General features: G+C 30.9%; 2 protein-coding genes across 2 annotated transcripts in view; both read left to right on the top strand.

The window, feature by feature from the left end:
- The first annotated feature begins 1906 nt into the window (after nt 1-1906).
- On the top strand, nt 1907-3051 carry LOC117182733 (trypsin-4-like). The gene is made up of 2 exons (XM_033375838.1): nt 1907-1940; nt 2285-3051. The coding sequence occupies exons 1-2, from the start codon at nt 1907-1909 to the stop codon at nt 3049-3051; spliced, it is 801 nt and encodes a 266-aa protein (XP_033231729.1).
- A 3636-nt stretch (nt 3052-6687) lies between these two features.
- Nucleotides 6688-19642, top strand: part of LOC117182734 — a 25002-nt gene continuing 12047 nt past the window's right edge. The window contains exons 1-6 of the mRNA XM_033375840.1: nt 6688-7005; nt 9760-9837; nt 9940-10029; nt 10147-10211; nt 10301-10441; nt 19091-19166. Of these exons, the coding sequence (XP_033231731.1) occupies nt 6688-7005; nt 9760-9837; nt 9940-10029; nt 10147-10211; nt 10301-10441; nt 19091-19166 (768 nt within the window). The remainder of the gene's footprint in view (nt 7006-9759; nt 9838-9939; nt 10030-10146; nt 10212-10300; nt 10442-19090; nt 19167-19642) is intronic.

Below are 19642 nucleotides of genomic sequence, written 5' to 3' on the forward strand. Positions count from 1 at the left end.
TTTAAGATAAATATAGTAGGCTATTCAAAAACTACGTTATACAGCCACGGCGAGGGAAGGCATTTTTTGTGGCAATTTGTGAGGTATGGGGGGAGGGCGGGTCGTAGAAAGTGAGACCACTCATGGAAAATATAAATGTGAATAATAATCTTTTGAAACCCTTGAAAAAATGAAAATTCTTCATTTAATTTTACAAAAAAAGTATCCAAATACATACTGCATACTCTTTACCCTAATAATTTTTTGCATGAAATTATTCACGAAAAAAATTGATTTCTTTTCCATCTTAAATCAGAAATTTTAACCTTTTTTAACAGGATTTCCCTTTTTCACCACTTTCCAAACAACTTCTCCTTTTTGTCGTTTTTTTTCTAAAGCTCGAACTGAATGGCTAGAATTCAATAAGAAAATGAAACTATTTTTTAGTTGAAAGTTCATTGTTTTTAATTGAAAAGTCTACCACAATATTTTCAGTTCAGAATTTTTCTAATTTGTTTAAAAAATGTTACCATCCGGCTGAAAATTGAACTATTTTGTTGAAAATTCAATTCTTTTTTTTTAATTCGTTCTTTTTTTTATTAAATGTAAATTTAACTGTTTTATTTTTTGTTGAATATTGCTCGTTTTTAGTTGAAAATTCGTCGATTAAAAATATAATCGAGACTTCATCTTTTTTGGTTGAAAATTAAACAATACGTGGTGGAAAGTAGAACTACTTTATTAAACTTTCATTTAATTGGTTGAAGATTGAACTATTTGTTGAAAATCAATTTTTTAGCTGAATACTTAATCACTCCATTATTAGTTGAGAAAAAGATCATTTGCAGTTGAAAATTCAACAATTTGATTTAAAAATTATTTATTTTGTTGTAAATTCGTATTTTTTGTAGAAAATCAATCTTGTTGATTAAAAATTGAATATTTTTAGTCCATAATTTAACTAGTTGATAAAACATGTTTTGTTGTATTTTATTTTGTAAATTCATTTTCATTGGTAGAAATTTCATCTTATTGATTAAAAATTCAATTGCTTGGTTAGAAGTTGAACTACTTGTTTAAAAATTAATTTTATTACTTAAAAATATATCTGTTTGATTTCAAATTTAACTATTTTTTGGTGAATTAATTGTTTTTTTCAGCTTAAAATTTGAGTATTCCATTTTTTGTTGAAAATTGATAGTTTTTAGCTTAAATTCAACTACAGTGAAACTCTGATATAGGGTCTCCTGATATAATTCTTTTGAGATGTGACGTCGCGCAATCGAGTTTGTTTCTCATCACCGCCAACCCCAGAACTGGCCTAGCTTCAGTGTCTCACTGTATTTGTTTAAAAATTAAACTATTATGTTGAAAATTCGTCTATTTAAAAAACTGTTGGTTTATAATTCCAACTATCTTCTAACAAATTTGTCTATTAGGCTTGAAAATTCGACCATTTAGTTGTAATTGCATATAGTGGATTCGGATACACATTAAATCTGTTGCAAAGCATCCATCTGAGTCTAGATGGCGCCACGGGGAGGCTCATTCAATCGCTCATCACGACAGAGTATCACTTTCTTCCACTGGTTCCGCGTACTTTTTCCCACTTGTTGGGAAACTTTTCCTAACTAGTGAGAAAAACATGCTATTTTTCAATGCTCACATCAACGATTTAGAAATCGCTTATTTTGCCCACTATTTTAAGACAAAAAAGTTGTCTTTTTCGCGTAAGAGTTGAGAGAAATGATCTTTTCGGGTTTAAAAGTAAACTTTTTTCCAAAAATTCAAACTTTTTTAAATTTGTTCAATTTTAATAGCTTTGGGCAGAAGCCCCTTATAGTTTCAATCGGGTTTCCGTTCGTCCGTCGTACTTTTTTCCATGCAGGGAACTCAGGAAACGCAGAGAGGGGAGTGGAGGGGAACCATGAGAAGTGAGGGAGTAAAATATGAAAGGGAAAGTGAGAGGGGGGTAGATGAGAAAGAAGTTGAAAAACGGAGCGGATTTTTGGACTAAAAATTGAACTATTTAAAAAAAATACAATATATTTCAAATTGAAATCTTAACGCTCCATATTGAACTCAATATATAGTACCTGTACATTAATTTTTCTTCTTCTGAAAGCATTTCGGGGTGTTAAGTCTGTTAAAATATTATGTTTGTATGTTTTGTGTTTTATTTGAGGCGTTTAATCGAAGAACAAATTTTAACTTAAAGGGCGGAAGGGCAATCGTATTTGTGACGTGCCCTGTAAAGTAATAAATGTTTTTAAAAAACTGATTAAATAATTTAATATAATTGCAGAGAGCTCTTCGAATATTCACATCCGCAAGAAACGTGTAATTGATTACACGAAGGAAGGAGCAAAAATATTTAAGATTACACAGTTTCCTTACATTGTACAAGTTCTGCAAAAAGGAATAAAAATATGTTCAGGTACAATATTATCACCTGACTACATCTTAACTGCTAAAGTGTGTGCTGATGAAGCGAAAGAGGAATACTCAGTTGAATCTGGTGGATTGTATATGAGTAAAATTATCAATCACCCTGTAGTAGGCGTATACATCGAAGGACACCTTGCCTTGCTTGTGATTAGGCCGTTGATCGATTTTGAACTTCCATCATTGAATCGAAACATATTACTTTTTGAGGGAGTTCTGCCACCATCGACACTTGCTACTATTGTTGGTTGGGGGCCCATAAGAAAATCTGAAGCCCATACTAGTGCGAGAGATGTGAAAGCTTACAGTTTTCGACGAGCAATAAATGTACCGATAATCGACATACATCACTGTAACGAGGAGTACTCCAAAAAGTATCCACATAATTTTGTGCTTACATTTGACAATATTTGCACTCTGGATACATCTGGAAAAAGAGGATGTACTCATGAGGATGCCGGCTCTGCTTTAATTGTGGATGATAAACTGCTTGGTGTTCTCATATTTTCTGGGCGCATTGTAAGCCCATACATTCCTGATGTATTTATACGCGTAAATGATAACGAATATAATAGGTGGATCTTGTCACATGTTAGTCCATATTCCGATTTTCAAAGAACCAAGTGAATACAGGACATCAACAAAATCAGCGTTCACCCAATCAAAATCCACAAAATAAACAACCACATTCCAATACTTCAGCCCGTGCAGAAATTCCAATTTGGATCTGATCGGGGCCAAATCGGGCAGAATTTAGCCCAAATCAGGCTATCTAGGTGGGGCCAGCCTCGAAATGGAACGCGATGACCGATCGGGGCCCAAGCTCTGCGCCCTAAGATAACCATGCCTGGCCCAGATCGGGCCCATATTAATTTGTTTTTCTTATTCTTAATTAAAAGGGATTCTTAAATAAAATAATATTAAAATCGAATATATCACCTCCTTAACTGAAATTTGAGAATATAAATATCAGGTTATCTAACAGATCGCAATATGAAAAAATTGGAGTATGTCAGACACTTTTTTTCGAGCAAACGGATAAAGTCAAACGACGCAATATAACAGCCAGCATTTGTATATGATAAAACGTTTAAGTATTTTGCAATTTATTTTTTGTTTTAATTTCTAAATTGAAGTTGCTTTCCATTTCTATATTAAACTTAATTGTGAAAAGTTATTTTGAAAGAAGTGGATTATAATATCGCACTGGCTCTTTAAGTTATTTTTACAAAAGCGAATATAAATAAGAAGGTTGTATTTACATTCCGATTGTATCAAATCACCTAAAAATACGTGAAAATAAATATGTTTATGACGTCATTACTGATCTAATTCGTTTTCACATTCAACAAATGAAATATTACTTTTGCTACTTTTCTTATGAATAAATAACCTCATTTCGAGGTTAGGTTTCATCTTAACATTCTTAATAAATTTACTTAGTATAGTCTTCAACACGTAATTCAGGAATATTTTGAAGTATACTATACCTACGAACTCATCTTGTGCTAACTTTTGGCCTTTTCCCCGCTTATTTTGTCACTTTTACAAATAATAATTGAAATATTTTTTTACGCTTGACACTTTTCATTGAAATCTGGGCGATTTGGAGTCAACCCACTTTAGTCTCCAAAATTAATGGAGCGCAATCTACTGGCAAGCTTGGCTGTTAACCCGGCGTCTAGAGGGGGCCAAATTTAACAACCCCAAAATTGTGTGCCCGATCTGCCCCAAATCGGAAATAAGGCAAAGATTTGGCAATTTCTGCACGGGATACTACCCTGCTTCATCTTATTTAGCTAAACACTGTTCACTGTGGCAGTGGCTTTTTATAAAACAATAGTCCCTGCCAAACTTCGCACAATTAATAGTGAAGAAGTTGGTATAGAGTTGGAGTACTATTAATAATAATAATAATTATTATTATTATTATTATTGTTATTATTGTGATACGTTAAACTTATAATAAATGTGTGCAATGAATTGATTACTTTTATTAAATAAAGTTCTACATTGTTAGGAAATTACACTCCTTTTTATTTCTGTTACTTTTTCCTCATTAATTTTTTCGTTTGTAAATTTAGTTTAAGACATCTGAATAATGAATATTAAGAAAAAATGAATCTACATCTTCACATTAGTGTTGTTCAAATATTTTTTTCTTCGAAAAACACTTTTTTCGAATTCACACAAACAATGCTTAAAAAAATAATATAATCAGAGGTATCGCAAGCACACCATGAAGTTTAACACAAATTTCGCATAAGAAAAAAATATGTTTTTGTAAATTTTATTCAGAATCGTCAGTTTATCGAGTTGTCCCTCATAAATTTCTCTTCGCGATTAGCCATAAAGTACGAACTCAAAATTACTTGCTCAATTTCACCCCCCCCCCCCCCCCCCCCCCCCCCCCCTAAGTCTATTTTATATAGGTTCCCAAAAAAAAGATAGGTTAAAAATTGGGTTTTGCAAATTTTTTTGTACATAAAATATTACTATCTAGTGATAATAAAATGTTTTAAAAAATCGCCTAAATAATTTAACATTATTATGTACAGAATTTTTCTCCTAGAATCGAGCTAAAAAGTTGCGGTTATTTCTGATATTGTCCACTTTTTGTCGACTTTTAAATTAGAGTGAATTATTTCAAGTTGAGAAAGATAACTCTATTGTTTTTAATTATATTCTCTTCGAATTGTGCTAGAAATTTGAATTTTTTATGAAAATTTATTTTAATACCCGAATCTTTACAATTCGTGAAGATCCCAAAAAATCCCTTGAAAATCCCGTGCAATTCCATGAAATCTGATTAAAGTTTCTGAAATGCTGGGAAATTGATTGAAATATTCCGCAATTTGAGGTTATTTTATCAAATCTATATCATGTTTTTCAATTCCTGAAAATGATTAAAATCCTTTAAAATTTCTTCAAATGTGTCAAATCTCTTGGAAATTCCTTAGAATCCTTGGATATATCCTCAAATATTTCAAATCCTTTAAAATCTTTTAAAACACCTTGAAATTTTTTTAAAGTACCTAAAGATCCCTGGAAATCTTCTAAAATACCCTCAAATACTTCAAAATCTCTTAAAATCTCTTCACATTCTTTAAATATATTGAAAACCTTTTCAAATCTTTTACATCCATTAAAATCCCTCAATTCTTGAGAATAAATTTTTTTAAATCCTTTAGAATTACAGAAATCCTGGAAAATCTGATAAAACTCCTTAAAAACCATTCTGAAATATTTGTAAAACTTGAAAATCCTTTGAAATGCCTTGGAACATTTTTCTTATAAATGCTATGAAATCTTTTCAAATATTTCGAAATTTAAGCAAATTCTTTCAAACCTCCTATTCACTCAAATATTTCAAGTTATCTTGAAATCTTTGAAATCCTGCAAAATCCATTAAATCTTGTGAGCTTTCTTGCCATTTGTAGAAATATTATAAAGTGCTTACCACTTTTTTGTATCTATTAACTGCCGCTAAAATTCTCTTATAATCATCCAACAAAAATCCTTTGAAATCTTCAATATTCTCTGAAGTCACTTGAACTAATTAAAATCACCATAAAACCTTGTAAATCCTAGGAAATGTTCAAAAATCCTTCTAAAGTTTAGGAAATTCTTGCCAATCCCATAATTTTATTTTTCAACTCTTGAAAACTTTCTCCCCTTTAAATCTTTGAAATAATATTAAATCCCTTAATTAATTAATTAGCAATCCCTTAGACAATCCTAAAATCTTTGACATGTTTTTCCATTCCTTAAAACTTTTAAAGGTTTTGAATATTCCTTAAAATAATTTTAAATTTTTGAAATTCTATGCATTTCCTGAGAAGTTCTTAAAATCTTTTGTATTCCTTTAAATTCCTTGAAATCTGTTTAAATCCTCTTAAATCCCTAGAAATGTTTTAAATCTTTTGAACTCTTTCAAAACACTTGAATCGGGTCGATTCGTTCATCTCAGTTACGCTTCTGACCTGAAAATGTCTGATAATGTCTGAAAATGTCTGATTAAAATTGCAAATTCTAAAATCTTAAAGCATATATTGTTTAATGAGTTTCTAAATAAATCTTAATACAACTTTACAATGATACTGCACAAATGCTGAGTGCTATATTCAATCACAAGTGTCAATTAGGAGCTAGAAATTAAAGTCGCTAATAAACGATAATGGAATGGCCGACTATTGAAGGTATGAACTCAAAGAAGCTTCTCTTCAATATTGAAAGTGAACTGTAAAAGAGAATCTCGGAACGATGCCAGGAGGTGTTGTTTTTTTGGTCTGTATTCCTACTTTAAGTTACGAGCATGAACTTGTCTTTGGCATTCCTATTAAGAAAAATAAAAAGCAAGTGAAGCCTAGTAAAGTGGATTTGCGTCTGAAAAATACAAAATCAAAAACTCATTTGATACCGCTGGGAGATGAAAATAGTGATCTTGACCTGGACGATGCTGATGATGAAATTCGAAATACCCTGGTTACTCCTCCAGAGAGGAGATTGCACACAAGGGGAAGAGGATTTTCACCAACTGGGATGCGATCTAAAGACCCTGTTTTTGTTTCGATGGAAACGGTATTTTTTATTGCTTATATTCTTCTATACAAGTTTTTGGATGTGTGTTTATGCAAGGTCTCCACTCATTTTTCGTTCACAAAATACCCGGTTATTCACAGCTTGCAAATATCAAATTGCCTTTCACTAAAAGCACGATAAAATCCATCTGACATAGTGTTTTCCTTTGCATAACTTTATTTATTGTGATATTATATTTAGACCCACTAGAAAATAAACACACACTCTATGTGAGCAAAATTTTTCTGTCGCGCTATTGCTAAATAAAAATATTGATGAATATTAGTGTCTGAATTTCATAATTCACATATGCATTTTTAATGAAAGATACCAATTTCCGATTAAAAATATTAATAAAACCTGACAAAAAAACAATAAAATAATCGAAAAATGTTGAAAGATTCTAAATGCTGTTCAAATTGTAAGGACTTTTGTTTGAAAATACCAATATTCGATGTAAAACGCTAACGTGACTAAAATTGTACAAAAATTATTAATCTTCTTTCAAATCTAGCAATTTTCGTTAAAAAATATCAATTTCCGACGAAAAATTTAATGACTTTTTGTTTAAAAATAACAATAATTTTCGCCTAAAACATTAGAATAACATAACAGAAATTTTTTTAGATATTGTTGCCCAGGCTATAATGATTTTTGTTTTAAAATACCCTTTTTGCTGTAAAATGCTAACAGAACCTAAATTGGTTCAAAGTTGCGAATCTTCTTGGAAATCGAAATTTTTTAATTAAACATTTAAATATTCTGCATCTTGTTTAAAATCTAATGATTTTTTATTTAAAACACCAATTTTTGGTGTCAAACTTTAACATAAACTAAATTAGTTGAAACTTTTAAATCCCCTTTGAAATCTAACTTTTTATTAGCAATGCCAATTTCCGACGAAAAACAATAATTGAACCTGAAAAACGTTAAAATATCCTGAAACTGTTCAAAAATTGCAAATTCTATTTGATCTGCTGTGATTCTATTTTAAAATTTCTTGTTCAAATTATAATTATTTTTATTTTAAACAACCAATTTTTTGTCCTGTAAAACTTTACACCATGACTTAAAATTGTTAAAAATTATGACCCTTTAAAACCCAATGATTATTTTTTGTAAAAAAGTTCAACATTAAAAAAAGCTAAAAAACCAATAAACGTAATTTGTTGAAAACAAATTGAATCTTTAAAACTAATTATTAATGATTGAAAATACTCACTTCCAGTTGAAAAACTAACACAACCTATCCATTTTAACTCTTCTTAGAAACTTTATGATTTTATAGTAAAATTCTTTTTTTTTAAATACTAATTTAAAAAAAGAGCATTAAATTTCCACAGAGCCTGAATTCCGTGACTTTGTTTTTTTAAGTCTTACATTTTCACTCAAAGTATGAGAAAAATGGCACTTTTCAGAAAATAATTTTGTAAATTTCTGAAACAGATCAGCTCTATTATAAATCATCTTAACTATGGAGGTTTATTGAACAGAAATAATTGGTTTAGTCATTCACTTATGTGATGTAAACAAATACAATAAACAAATGGAAAAATGTGTAATTTATGGTATAAAGTATTTTCTTTTGCTGCATTTGTTTTGCATGATTAAAAAAATGCATTTTTATGATAAAAATCTTCAAAATATTAACAGGAATCAGTATTATGAACACTTCTTATGGCAAAATATTTGAATTTGACGTTTTCTCAATTTTGCGTTTCCCTTAGTCGCCTCCCAAGCGGAAAAATTATATATAGTTTATATACAGTCTGAAGTTTTATACATAATATTTATTTGTTTTGTATAAAAAATATATAAAAAAAAATGAATATTACAAATAATACCTCAACCTATATATAAACTATATATAATACATCCGCCTGGGCTCAATTGCTACATATATTCCTAAAAATTATCTAAATTATATTTATTAAAATATTACATTTATAACTTTCTATAAGCACTTAAAACATGTAAATGAAAAACGATGGCATTCAATATAAAAAAATCAATGGTTCCTTTAAATTAAACTGCTTGAGATTATTGTGTGAGTTGGTTATAAACTTTATATGCAAAAAAAAATTTTTCTACGCCAAAAAAGCAAAAATTTTTGATTTATTTTAATTATTTTTAAAATTGACAAGTAGTATACTATAACAAATATAATTTAACCTATATTATTTTACGAATATCTGTAGCAATTGAGGCCATTAAGGAAGATCCGACTCTGAAAAAACCTCAAATTAAAATATTTAGCCACAAAAATTATTTTTAAAAATGATTATTGTTAACTTTTTACATAGTCTTGAGACTAGAAGTCACACTCAGAATAACCAAAAGCAGTTTTAGTGCAACAAAGAACAATTTTTTTCTTGTCCGAAAGGACAAAATTTTGTATTATTTTTTGTTACATAAGTTTCCATTCATTGATATAAGCCGATTTATACGATAGATATAAACCGTTTCTGAGGTGTAAATAATTATTTGGTTAAAAATGTCATTTTTTATACTATGAGTAAAAACATAATACTTAACAAAAAATTATGAAACCCTAATTTGGAAAATAAAACCTGAAGTTTATCAAAAAATCGTTATTTTTATAATAAAGCAAAAAATTCTTTTCCGGTTTTCTTAAATAGTAGACAGCCTTTTAGATGTCTGAAATTAGTTTCAATTATAATCAATGAAAATATTATGAATAATACAAACTATTAATATAACTATACGAGAAAATTAAATTGAGTTTTCATATAGGTTTTAGACGAACTACTAAAAAAGCTTAGAGTAGAGCATGTTGTCTGGTGCAAAGATAGAACAAATATGTATTACGAGGTAAATTATTTTTACTTTATTTCTCTAATTTTTATACGATTCTAGTTTATGAAATTCAATCTAATGATACGAGGAAAATAATTTATGAATTATCGATTGTAGGTCATTTTCCCAGTTCCTGCAGGGGATCCTTGTGAAAATTGCCTTCATTGTTTAACAGAAATGGGAATCGGAATTAAAATGAACTCAATCGTGAGGTTGAAACAATATAAAAACTTGATTGATTATAAAATAAACAAAAATTATTAAATAATATTATTAAATTTTACCATTAACTTTTAATCAATTTTAAGTGTGATACCAACTCAGTGCACCTACAGTGGAGTGGGGCATGTAGAGGCTTCTGCATACAAATTGGAAGAAGAACGTAGAAAGTAATTTTTGAAGTTCTATAGAAACATGCTAAAAAAATTTTTCAAAAAAATTAAATTAATCTAATGCAGTTATTTTTACCTTCCAACAGAAAATCAGAACAAAGACATAACGACTGGGTCAATTTCGTGGGGTCAATACGATCAAAGTTAACAGTAAAGCAAGTCGTTGATGGGGTCCGAAGTGGTGGAGACCTCACTTTTGATTACATATTGTTAGTTCTAACAGCTGAGTGAGTTTTAAATTGAATTTTCTAAAAATATGTATATAAATAAATTAATTAATTAATAATAGGGGATAAAATGAACGAAATATTTTTTGCCAATTACATATTATCCATAAACATTGTTCCAACTACAATAAAAAATGCATTTTAATTTTGTTTCAGTGAATATATTATTTCCAATATAAATTAACAAATATTTTAGCCATTTTCATTAGTTTGCAAAATCATCATTAAAAAAATGCGTTCATTTGAACGTTCAGAACTTCAAGCATATATCATTTAGAGTGAAATATTTGCAATTTATAGTGTTTTTTTATTATAAGTAGTTTTATACATTATGTCAACCTTCATGTATCAATTTCATAAATGACGAAGTGTTTTAGAAATACTTGTTGTAGTAAAAAAAAGAAAATGATCAATTTTGCAAGTTTCATGTCGCCCCATTCTCTGGGGCGAGATGAGACACAATAATAATTTTTTTTTTGTAGGTGAAAGATTATTTTTATTATTATTTAATTTAAGATTACTATCATTATTGTGTTTTTTTGTACCTAAAAATATTATTTAAAGTCTTCTGAGAAAGAAAATGAGTACTACGGAAGAACATCGTTGAAATTAATAGAAATGCCATCGTTTTCATGATTGAGAAATATGATTATTCGTACCTATTCATGCTACGTAAAATGTTTAAAAAAATAATTTAGTAAAGTATAATTATATCTTATTACACATTTAAAAATTTTCATTTATAACTTATTAATACAATTTCTTGAAAATAATTTATGAAATTTTGTTTTATAAAATTCGCACCTGAAAAAATCTTTCTGCACTGGATAAAAATTGATTTTTTCTGCAAAATTTAAAGAGCTAATTTTAAATATAAATTGTAGAAGCTTTCTGTAACTTGTCAGTATTAATATGAATAAAAATTCCGTCTTTAATATACCGAAAAAATAACCCCCAACATAAAATTTATAAACGAATTCAATATTCAGCTACTATGACACTGGAATTTCTTTATAAAACAGATTTTACAATAGCAGCTATAGAATCTTCTGAGGGGAAATCAGAGGAAGAGGGTAGGGAAAGTAGGGAAAGTTATGGTAAATGAGGGGAGAGCAAGTGGCGGAGTAAGGGAAAATTAAGGGAGGGAAAATAGGGGAAGTGACGGCAAATGAGGGGGTGACTAGTTAAAATAAGGGAAAATGAGACGTGGGATAGAGAGGGGAAATGAAGGGAAGAAAAGGTAGAAGAATTGAGGGGAAATTAAAGGAGGTTGACCAGAGGAAGTGAGGCGAAATAAGGAAGGGGAAGTGGGAATAAGGAAATTAGGAAAGGGAAGTAGGGAAATTGGTGGGATGAGGGGAAATTAAGGAGAAGGAAGAAATAGGAAATTATGGAGTGGAGGTAATGTGATGGTGGGGGAAGGAAAGTAGGGGAAAGGGAGGAATGCTGAGAAAGTGAGGAGAGGCAGAAGTAGAGGAGGAAGAAGTTGAAAAAGGGAGGGATACGAAGGCTGAAGTGAGGGGAGGAGGAGTAGAAGAGGACAGGCGAATTAGGAGGAGTAGGGGTGAAAAAGTATGGAAGGGGAGGTTTGAACGACTTAATTAACGTCCTAATAGGCCTTTTTTGTAGGCGCGTGGCACCTACTTTAACTAATTTTCTTTTTGTACTTCTCAACAATGTAACTTTTCGTTAATTCGTTACCTGTTTTCTAAAATTGAAGTCGAAACCATTAAAATCTTGCAAACCAAATTTTTTTCGTCACTTCCATAAAGAGGCTATGACATGGATTGCCCTCATGCCTTGTGGAATCTATGAGGGAAATCGAGACGTAATTCCTCATGGAAACGACATGCTAAACCATAGGGGCCCAACATTGGCTTCCCTCATAGATCCCTCATGGTTGCTACCATGAAAGCCCTCTTCGTTTTTTTGCCAGTGCTGGCACCTGTACTAGCATATCTCTTGGATGATAACACTATTTTGTACTGGGCTGTCAGTGTTGGGCCAGCACTGGATATCACTACTAGCACAGTACTATTCCAATAGGAAATTCACCATGGGCGGCACTACTGCGTCAGTCCGAACTAGTACCGAACAGGTTTGCGAAGTGACGCGTTACTCGAGGGTTTTTTACGTAAATTACCTAATTGAAGTAATTTACGTAGAAAACTGTAGGAAACCGGTAAATTACATGATAAATATGGCGGTTGTCTGTTTTGAACTTTTGAATTTCCTAGCAAGTGACATAACTTCCTCAAAATCTTAATTAATTTAACGATTCTCGATATTAAATTAACAACCGGTTAAAATCACGAGAAATAAGATTTTTACGAGGATTTCAAATAACCCATGGAAAGCCCTAAGTTTTGAGATAGTGAAAGCAAAATTTTAAAATATAGATTAAAGTGTAGCTAACTACCTATTTTACGATAAACTATTGACGAACGGTGGTTATAAACACCTTCTAGATCATAGGTATGTAAATAGTAAATAGTTATAATACTTCAATTATATTCTAACCTATACTCGAAAGAATTGCTTATAAATTAGTACACGTTCAAATACCTTTTAATATTATAATAAATTGACGACGTGTAGATATATGTACAGACAGACCGACAGACAGACACATTCGTAAAAACCTATTTCTCGGATTGTGAGGGTCTCAAAACGCGGATATTTGACAAAAACTGGGGGGGGGGTCAAATTTCACACAAATCTAATACCTTCTCTGATAAGAATGTAAAAATGATTTTTCATGAATAATTTTTTGATAATTCTGTTTTTGGTTTTAATCGTAAAAAATAGCCAAAACTACGCATCCTATCAAAAAGTGGTTAACAACAAATTTGTAGATCTTTTTTAAATGCACAATTTTTGTTCTGTCATCTTTTAGCGTATTTTGCACCGTTTTGGCCAAAAAATGTACTTTTTCGATTTTTCATTATTTTGTATGCTGTCAAAATTTAAATTTTTTATTTTTCAAAAATATGCAGAAATTTCTTATGATAATCTTGTAAGGAATTCAAAAAGCAACATTTTTCTTTTCTTGGCTTTTTTCATATCGTGCGTTATTTGGCATAAAATGTTCGTTTTCGTGTGTTTTTTGGGAATTTTGTAAATGCTATAACTCTGAATATATGAATACTATGAATAACCTAACAGAGAATTTTTGAATTTTGAGAAAAAAGGTCTCAAAAATTTTCAAAATCTGCCCGCATTCTGAATTTTCATCCAAAATAGCTGGCTAACGAACTTGACCTTTAGTTTAGGGCACTAAACAAGTGTAGCAAAGGCCAATCTAATAGATTGATTTATTCCAAAGTTATCGTGTTTACAGACAGACATACAGGCATACGTACAGGCATACATACAGGCATACATACAGACACATTCGTAAAAAGCTATTTTTCGGATTCAGGGGGTCTCAAAACGTGGACATTTGATCAAAACTGGGGTCTCTGATGATATTAATACAGATATTAATACAGTCAAACCTCGTTCATTGTAAGCTCGTTTATTGCAAACCTATTTTATTGCAATCCAAGATACTCGTCTATCGCAACTTCCCCAACTCCCATCATTGATGGTCATATGTTCCATATAGCCAATAACAGCGCGGAAACGGGAATGTATGGTGAGACCACCACCTTTCGTATACGTGGAGTGGTGGGGTCTCCTCTCGAGTTGCAATAGATGGGGTGTTTACGTTTCGAAAGAGTTGCAATAAACGAGTTTGGACTGTAGTCCTGCTTAGAGTGAATACATATATTACATTTTTAAACATTATATTACAAATAAAATTTCTAATGCTACGGGGTATCGAACGTACATAATCTATCTCTAAGTCTATCACCTAACAGTCAGGAGTGCTAACCACTACGCTAAACCGACAAGTTGAAACTCGATGAAAAAGCCATACACATAAGCTACAGTTTAGAAAAGTTAAAGTACCAAATTTTAAGCTCTCTTTTTCTAATTATATATTATTATACGACTTTTTGTTAATGTAAAATACACGAACTATTAACAAGAATATCAGTAAAATAATTATTAAATAAATCATTTTAATCGATTGCCATTTTTCTTCGCATAATATTTTGTTTTTTCACGTTGTAGACTACTTCACAACTTTTTACAATGACGGGAAACGTAATTTTTTATTAACATTTAAAATTTTTCATAAAAGATGAAACTTAGAATTTGTTCTCAATAAAAAGCTGGAAAAAGGTTGTTTTTTTGACAGATGTATTTATAGTTTTTTGAAATTTTAGAATGCATGAACCATATTTCAAAACGTATTTTTATGTCCATTTTTTAGGATATAAAATATTTACCCTTCCGGCTTCGAAATTTTTATCGTTGATCCGTGAAGACATTAGAGCTGGACCTCCAGCGGTGGCCTCTATGGAATATCCATATTGTGAGAGATCGAATTTCATAAAAGTGTCATCCAATTTTTGACAGAAATTCATTGTTTGTGAGTGTGAATTCATGAAACCTTAAATTTTTTATTGTCAAAAAAATATACGTCCTTTGGACTTTGAAATTTGAATCGTTGATCCACGAGAGCAACCGAGCTGGGTCCTCAGTGGGGACCCTCATGGAACATCCAAATGGTGAAAGTTCGAATTTCAGAAAAGAGTCATTCAATTTTTTACAGAAATTTATTGTTTGTAAGTCTGAACTCATGAAACCTTAAAATTTCTGGTGTCAAAAATTATACGAAATTCTAATCGTTAATCTGTGAGGCAACCGAGCTGGGGCCCCTGCGGGGGCACCAATGGAGCATCCATATAGTGAGAGTTCGAGTTTCAAAAAAGTATGATCCAATTTTTGACAGAATTGCATTGTTTGTAAGTCCGAACTCATCAAATCTTAAAATTTGTGGGCTTGAAAAAATATTCACCCTTTGGACTTTGAAATTTGAATCGTTTATCAGTGAGGGCAACCGAGCTGGACCCTCGACGGGGGCCGTCGTAGAATTTCCACGCGTGGAACATCCATGCGGACCCCCGCCGGGGGCCGTCATCCTGAGAGATCTCAGCGAGGCTTTTTCCACACGGGTAATCCACTTTTATCAATTAATTGTATATAAATGCATTAGGGAATTTGAGTTCAATTAATAAATTCACAAAAAAACCTTGAGTTAAAAATATTATCTGTTATTTTCAATGATTTCTTTTCGTTTTAAAATACCGTGGAATGACAGGATTCAGGTGTTGGAATTTCAAACAATTATTTTTAACTTATTTACTTTATTTACTGTTTTTTCTAGATAAATTCTATGTCATTCTATATCCTAATAATCTGGAAATTCATTCATTCATTTATTCACTTTTTCCGCATTAAAGTTTCTATTCGGTGTTTTCACCTCATCGCTAGCGATTTTTACTTCGTCGAGCGCTAAAGGGAAAACAATGGCACCAAATGCATGGAACTAAATATTTTTGTAATATCTTCGCAATAAATAACTATAGTTGTATCATCTTACTAAATAGTTTTTGAAAAATAAAAAATAAACTAACTTTCAAATACACTTATAGCAAACAAATTATTTTTTACGAAGATATTAACAAACGAATGTTTAGGTCAATGAATTTGATTCTCTGAGCATTCAACGAAGTGAAGTTAGCTAATAGTTAAGTGAACAGATGTACCTTATATTTCCGCTGACTTATCACTTCCTTTGTCTATTAGGTACTTTCACTTCAACCACCAGCTAACTTCACTTCATTGACTGCTGAGGGAAAACAAGGGACCAAATGCATTGGATTCGGTCCATTTTTTCCTTATTTTGCTAATATATTCGTAAAACCTAATTTTTCTATGTAAGTTTATTTGAAACATAGTTTTTATATTTTAATTACTATCTAATGAAATAATAAAATGATAATAATTGAGCGTGTGGGTTCCATAACGTCCTTAGCGCTCGGACTCGCTCTCCCAGTACGCTGTGCCTTGCGGAAACGCGGAAAATTTCCGAAAATTACGAAATCTTTCAATCAAATTGATATTTTTTTTACTAAAAATTAAAAACCGGAAATTTTCATTGTACCGAAATCAATTACTTTTTAAACCAAACTCGCGAAAACTCGGCTTCTGTTGAAGGAAATGATCTCGTTTTTTCTTCTCCAAATAGAAAAACCCCTTCTGATACGAATTATGTTTTAAAAGTAGATTTCTTTTTTATATTTGCAATATAAAAATTATTGCAAATCATTACCGTCAGGAATCGTTTCCTCAGACCAACTCCAAAGTCATTGATTTCGGTACAATGAAACTTTCCGGTTTTTAATTTTTAGCAAAACAACTATCAATTTAATGAAAAAAGTTTCTTCGTGAAAGATGTGCGGCTCGTTGAGCCGCATGTAGACATATTTTTTGCGCAATAAATTTCCGAAGTTGGTAATTTTCGGAAATTTTTCCGCGTTTGCGCAAGGCACAGGGTACTGGGCGCCGCTGTACCAGAACTAGTTAAACTTTGATGAGTTTTCAAATCATAACTTTATTTGTAAGAGGATTTAATACAGAATAGAGACAACACTCAAACGAGAACATTATAAATTATTGGGAAGGTTAGTTATGAAGGTTATGGGACAATAATATTCACTTTTAAACACATATACGTCAAAATTTTCATGAACAAAAGAATTAATAAAAAATAAAACTGTTCAAACTTTTTGCGCCCCATGAAAATATCAAAGTTCCGGTAAAGCGCCAACTATTGGAGGGGGAAACGTGTCTCAACTCTCCCTAGAAGATCTCTAAACATACCTGATTTTTTTCTTTCGTCTATGTAATAATCTAATCAAAAGAGACTGAGCATGACTTGACCTGCAATTAGCCTTGCAAGTATTTCCCGGCCTTTCAAACGTAAACATTCAAGGTCGTGTGAAACATTTCCTAATATCACGCAATATATAGCGTGTTAGTACTCGCGCACTACCCCATTTATCCCCTGGTCATCGTGTTTCATGATTGATTGAACATTCTCGAAACTGAGGGATCCACTCACATCCCGAAACGGCCGCGCCAGCACTTCTCGTAATTAGTAAATCCGAGCTAAGTAAATTCAGGTCCGAGCGTATTACAAATAAAAAAAAGTATATAAATAATTAGAAAAACCATCTGAAATACATATTTTTATTTATTTCGTGAAAAATAACAATATTTACCAGAGATAGGGACATTGGTAGTAATACATGGAGAAAACGATATCGCAAGAATTGCAATATATGCCGTAATTCCTGCGCTATATATCGCAATTATCACATTATAATAGCGTAAAATCGTGATATCATATCATACCTGCTTGAACGTTAGCATATCACGTTTTATTTCAATCGAGATTTTAATACAGATGTTTTGCGATATCATTGTGCGATATCTTTTTCTCCGTGTAGCTGTAATAACCATCAAATTGTTTTTAAAGATTAGGTATTTTAGTATAATTTATACATATAGTTTGAATTCTTTGGAATTTTAAAATATATATTTGAATCAATTCAAATGCTGAATTTTTTGTTTAATAATTCAAAACCTTATTTTTTCACTTGAGTAGGTATAAAAAAGGAAAAGTATGAGTTTTTGAAGAAAACCCAATTTCGTCAAAAAGTGGACTTAGCACCTTTTAGCATTCCATGCTTCACTTGCAAATTTATAAAATTAAATAAATTTCAATTTTAAATCTTCAAAATGAAACTATTCGAAGAAAAGATTTCGAAATGGGATCATTTTCTATTATGCACAGTAAATATTTAATAAAAATATTCAGAATTGATGAATTTTAAATTGTAACTCTTTAAAATTAGAGGGCATTGAATTGCAAATCTTTTAAACTTGAATAGTGTTTATTTTTTAAAATTTAAAATTACAGTTCTGTAATTTGTATCATTTACTTCTGGCATTTTTTTCAATTTGGACGATTTAGAATTAAAAACTTGACTTTTTATCTTGAAAAGTTTTAAAATTATAGAACTTTGAATTTTAATTCTTGAAAATTAAAGAGATTTTAATTTTTACAGTTCAAAATTATGCAACTTTCAGTTTAAATTGAAAATTCTCTAATTTTGATGATTCATGATCCAAATTTGTTGAATTTGGAAGGTTTGGAATTAAAAATTTCACTTTTGATCTTTACAATCATCAAAACTTAAGAATTTTTATTCCTACACTTTTAATATTTAAGATGCTCAAAGTGTTATGGTTTTACAGTACAGACATATAAAACTGAACAATTGAGCGAATTTTTAATTGTAAACATCTTCAAAATGGATCATTGTCGAAAATGGTAGCCATCAGTAAAACTCAGAATTCTAGAATGTCTTTTACGACAATATAATTACGATATAAAATCTCACATTAACTTTTTTCTTTGTTTCTAATTCCTGCCAGGATGAAATCTTATATTTAAATAAAAGTTACATATTACTAGAAGCCGATTAAAATAAAAATAAACATTAATTTAAAATTGTATAAAAGCCGATGCAGCTATTTTAATTTATATTTTAATTTATGATCATTAATTATATTTTATAGTTCTTTCAATTGAAGTATATATTTCAATTTGATAACCAGGCAATCAAAATAAGGAAGTTATTTATGCTAGTTGATACATAATTTTAAATTATAAATTAATATTCCCAGCTGTCTTGCTGCGCTCGGATTGGTAGAAAACAGCGCAACAAATGTTGTAGCAGCGATGCTTGTTTCTCCATTGATGGTAAATCTCCAATAAGAGAGTTGGAACCAGGCCCTAACTTCAAAATTGAACTGTCTCGTTTTACTTCATATAAATACTATAAGTATACTCAACTCCCGATTCTTTGCCGTCTGATGAATCGCCTGCTTCACGCTTGACTGCTTCTGTCGTCCCCCTGCTTCCCTTGACAGCCAATACGCTGGAATAGTCAGTGCGGTAACTGAATTTTATTACATCGCGACTCTCTGGGCACTACTGTGCCATATTGTCTCTAGGTCAGAGACTAAATAATGCGGTCCTGAGAGTTCACATGAAAAAACGCAGCCCACCTATATTCGGGGTGAAAAATTGTCGAATTTCAAAACTTTGTCCAAAAAACAGTTTTTTTAATTCTGATTTTCTAGCGGAACGCGTGAGCGGTACGGTTACGCCATTATTTCCAACCCTTTCATATTGATTTACAATGCCAAACTGAACTCAACACACTTTTTATCTGT

The sequence above is a fragment of the Belonocnema kinseyi genome, chromosome 2 (genome assembly GCF_010883055.1).
Source record: "Belonocnema kinseyi isolate 2016_QV_RU_SX_M_011 chromosome 2, B_treatae_v1, whole genome shotgun sequence".
NCBI lineage: Eukaryota > Metazoa > Arthropoda > Insecta > Hymenoptera > Cynipidae > Belonocnema > Belonocnema kinseyi.

Coding starts and splice junctions, on each gene's coding strand:
- LOC117182733 (XM_033375838.1), top strand. CDS start 1,907: ATGAGAAGTGAGGGAGTAAAATATGAAAGGGAAA. Junction 1,941..2,284: donor AGTAAAATATGAAAGGGAAA/GTGAGAGGGGGG, acceptor ATATAATTGCAG/AGAGCTCTTCGAATATTCAC.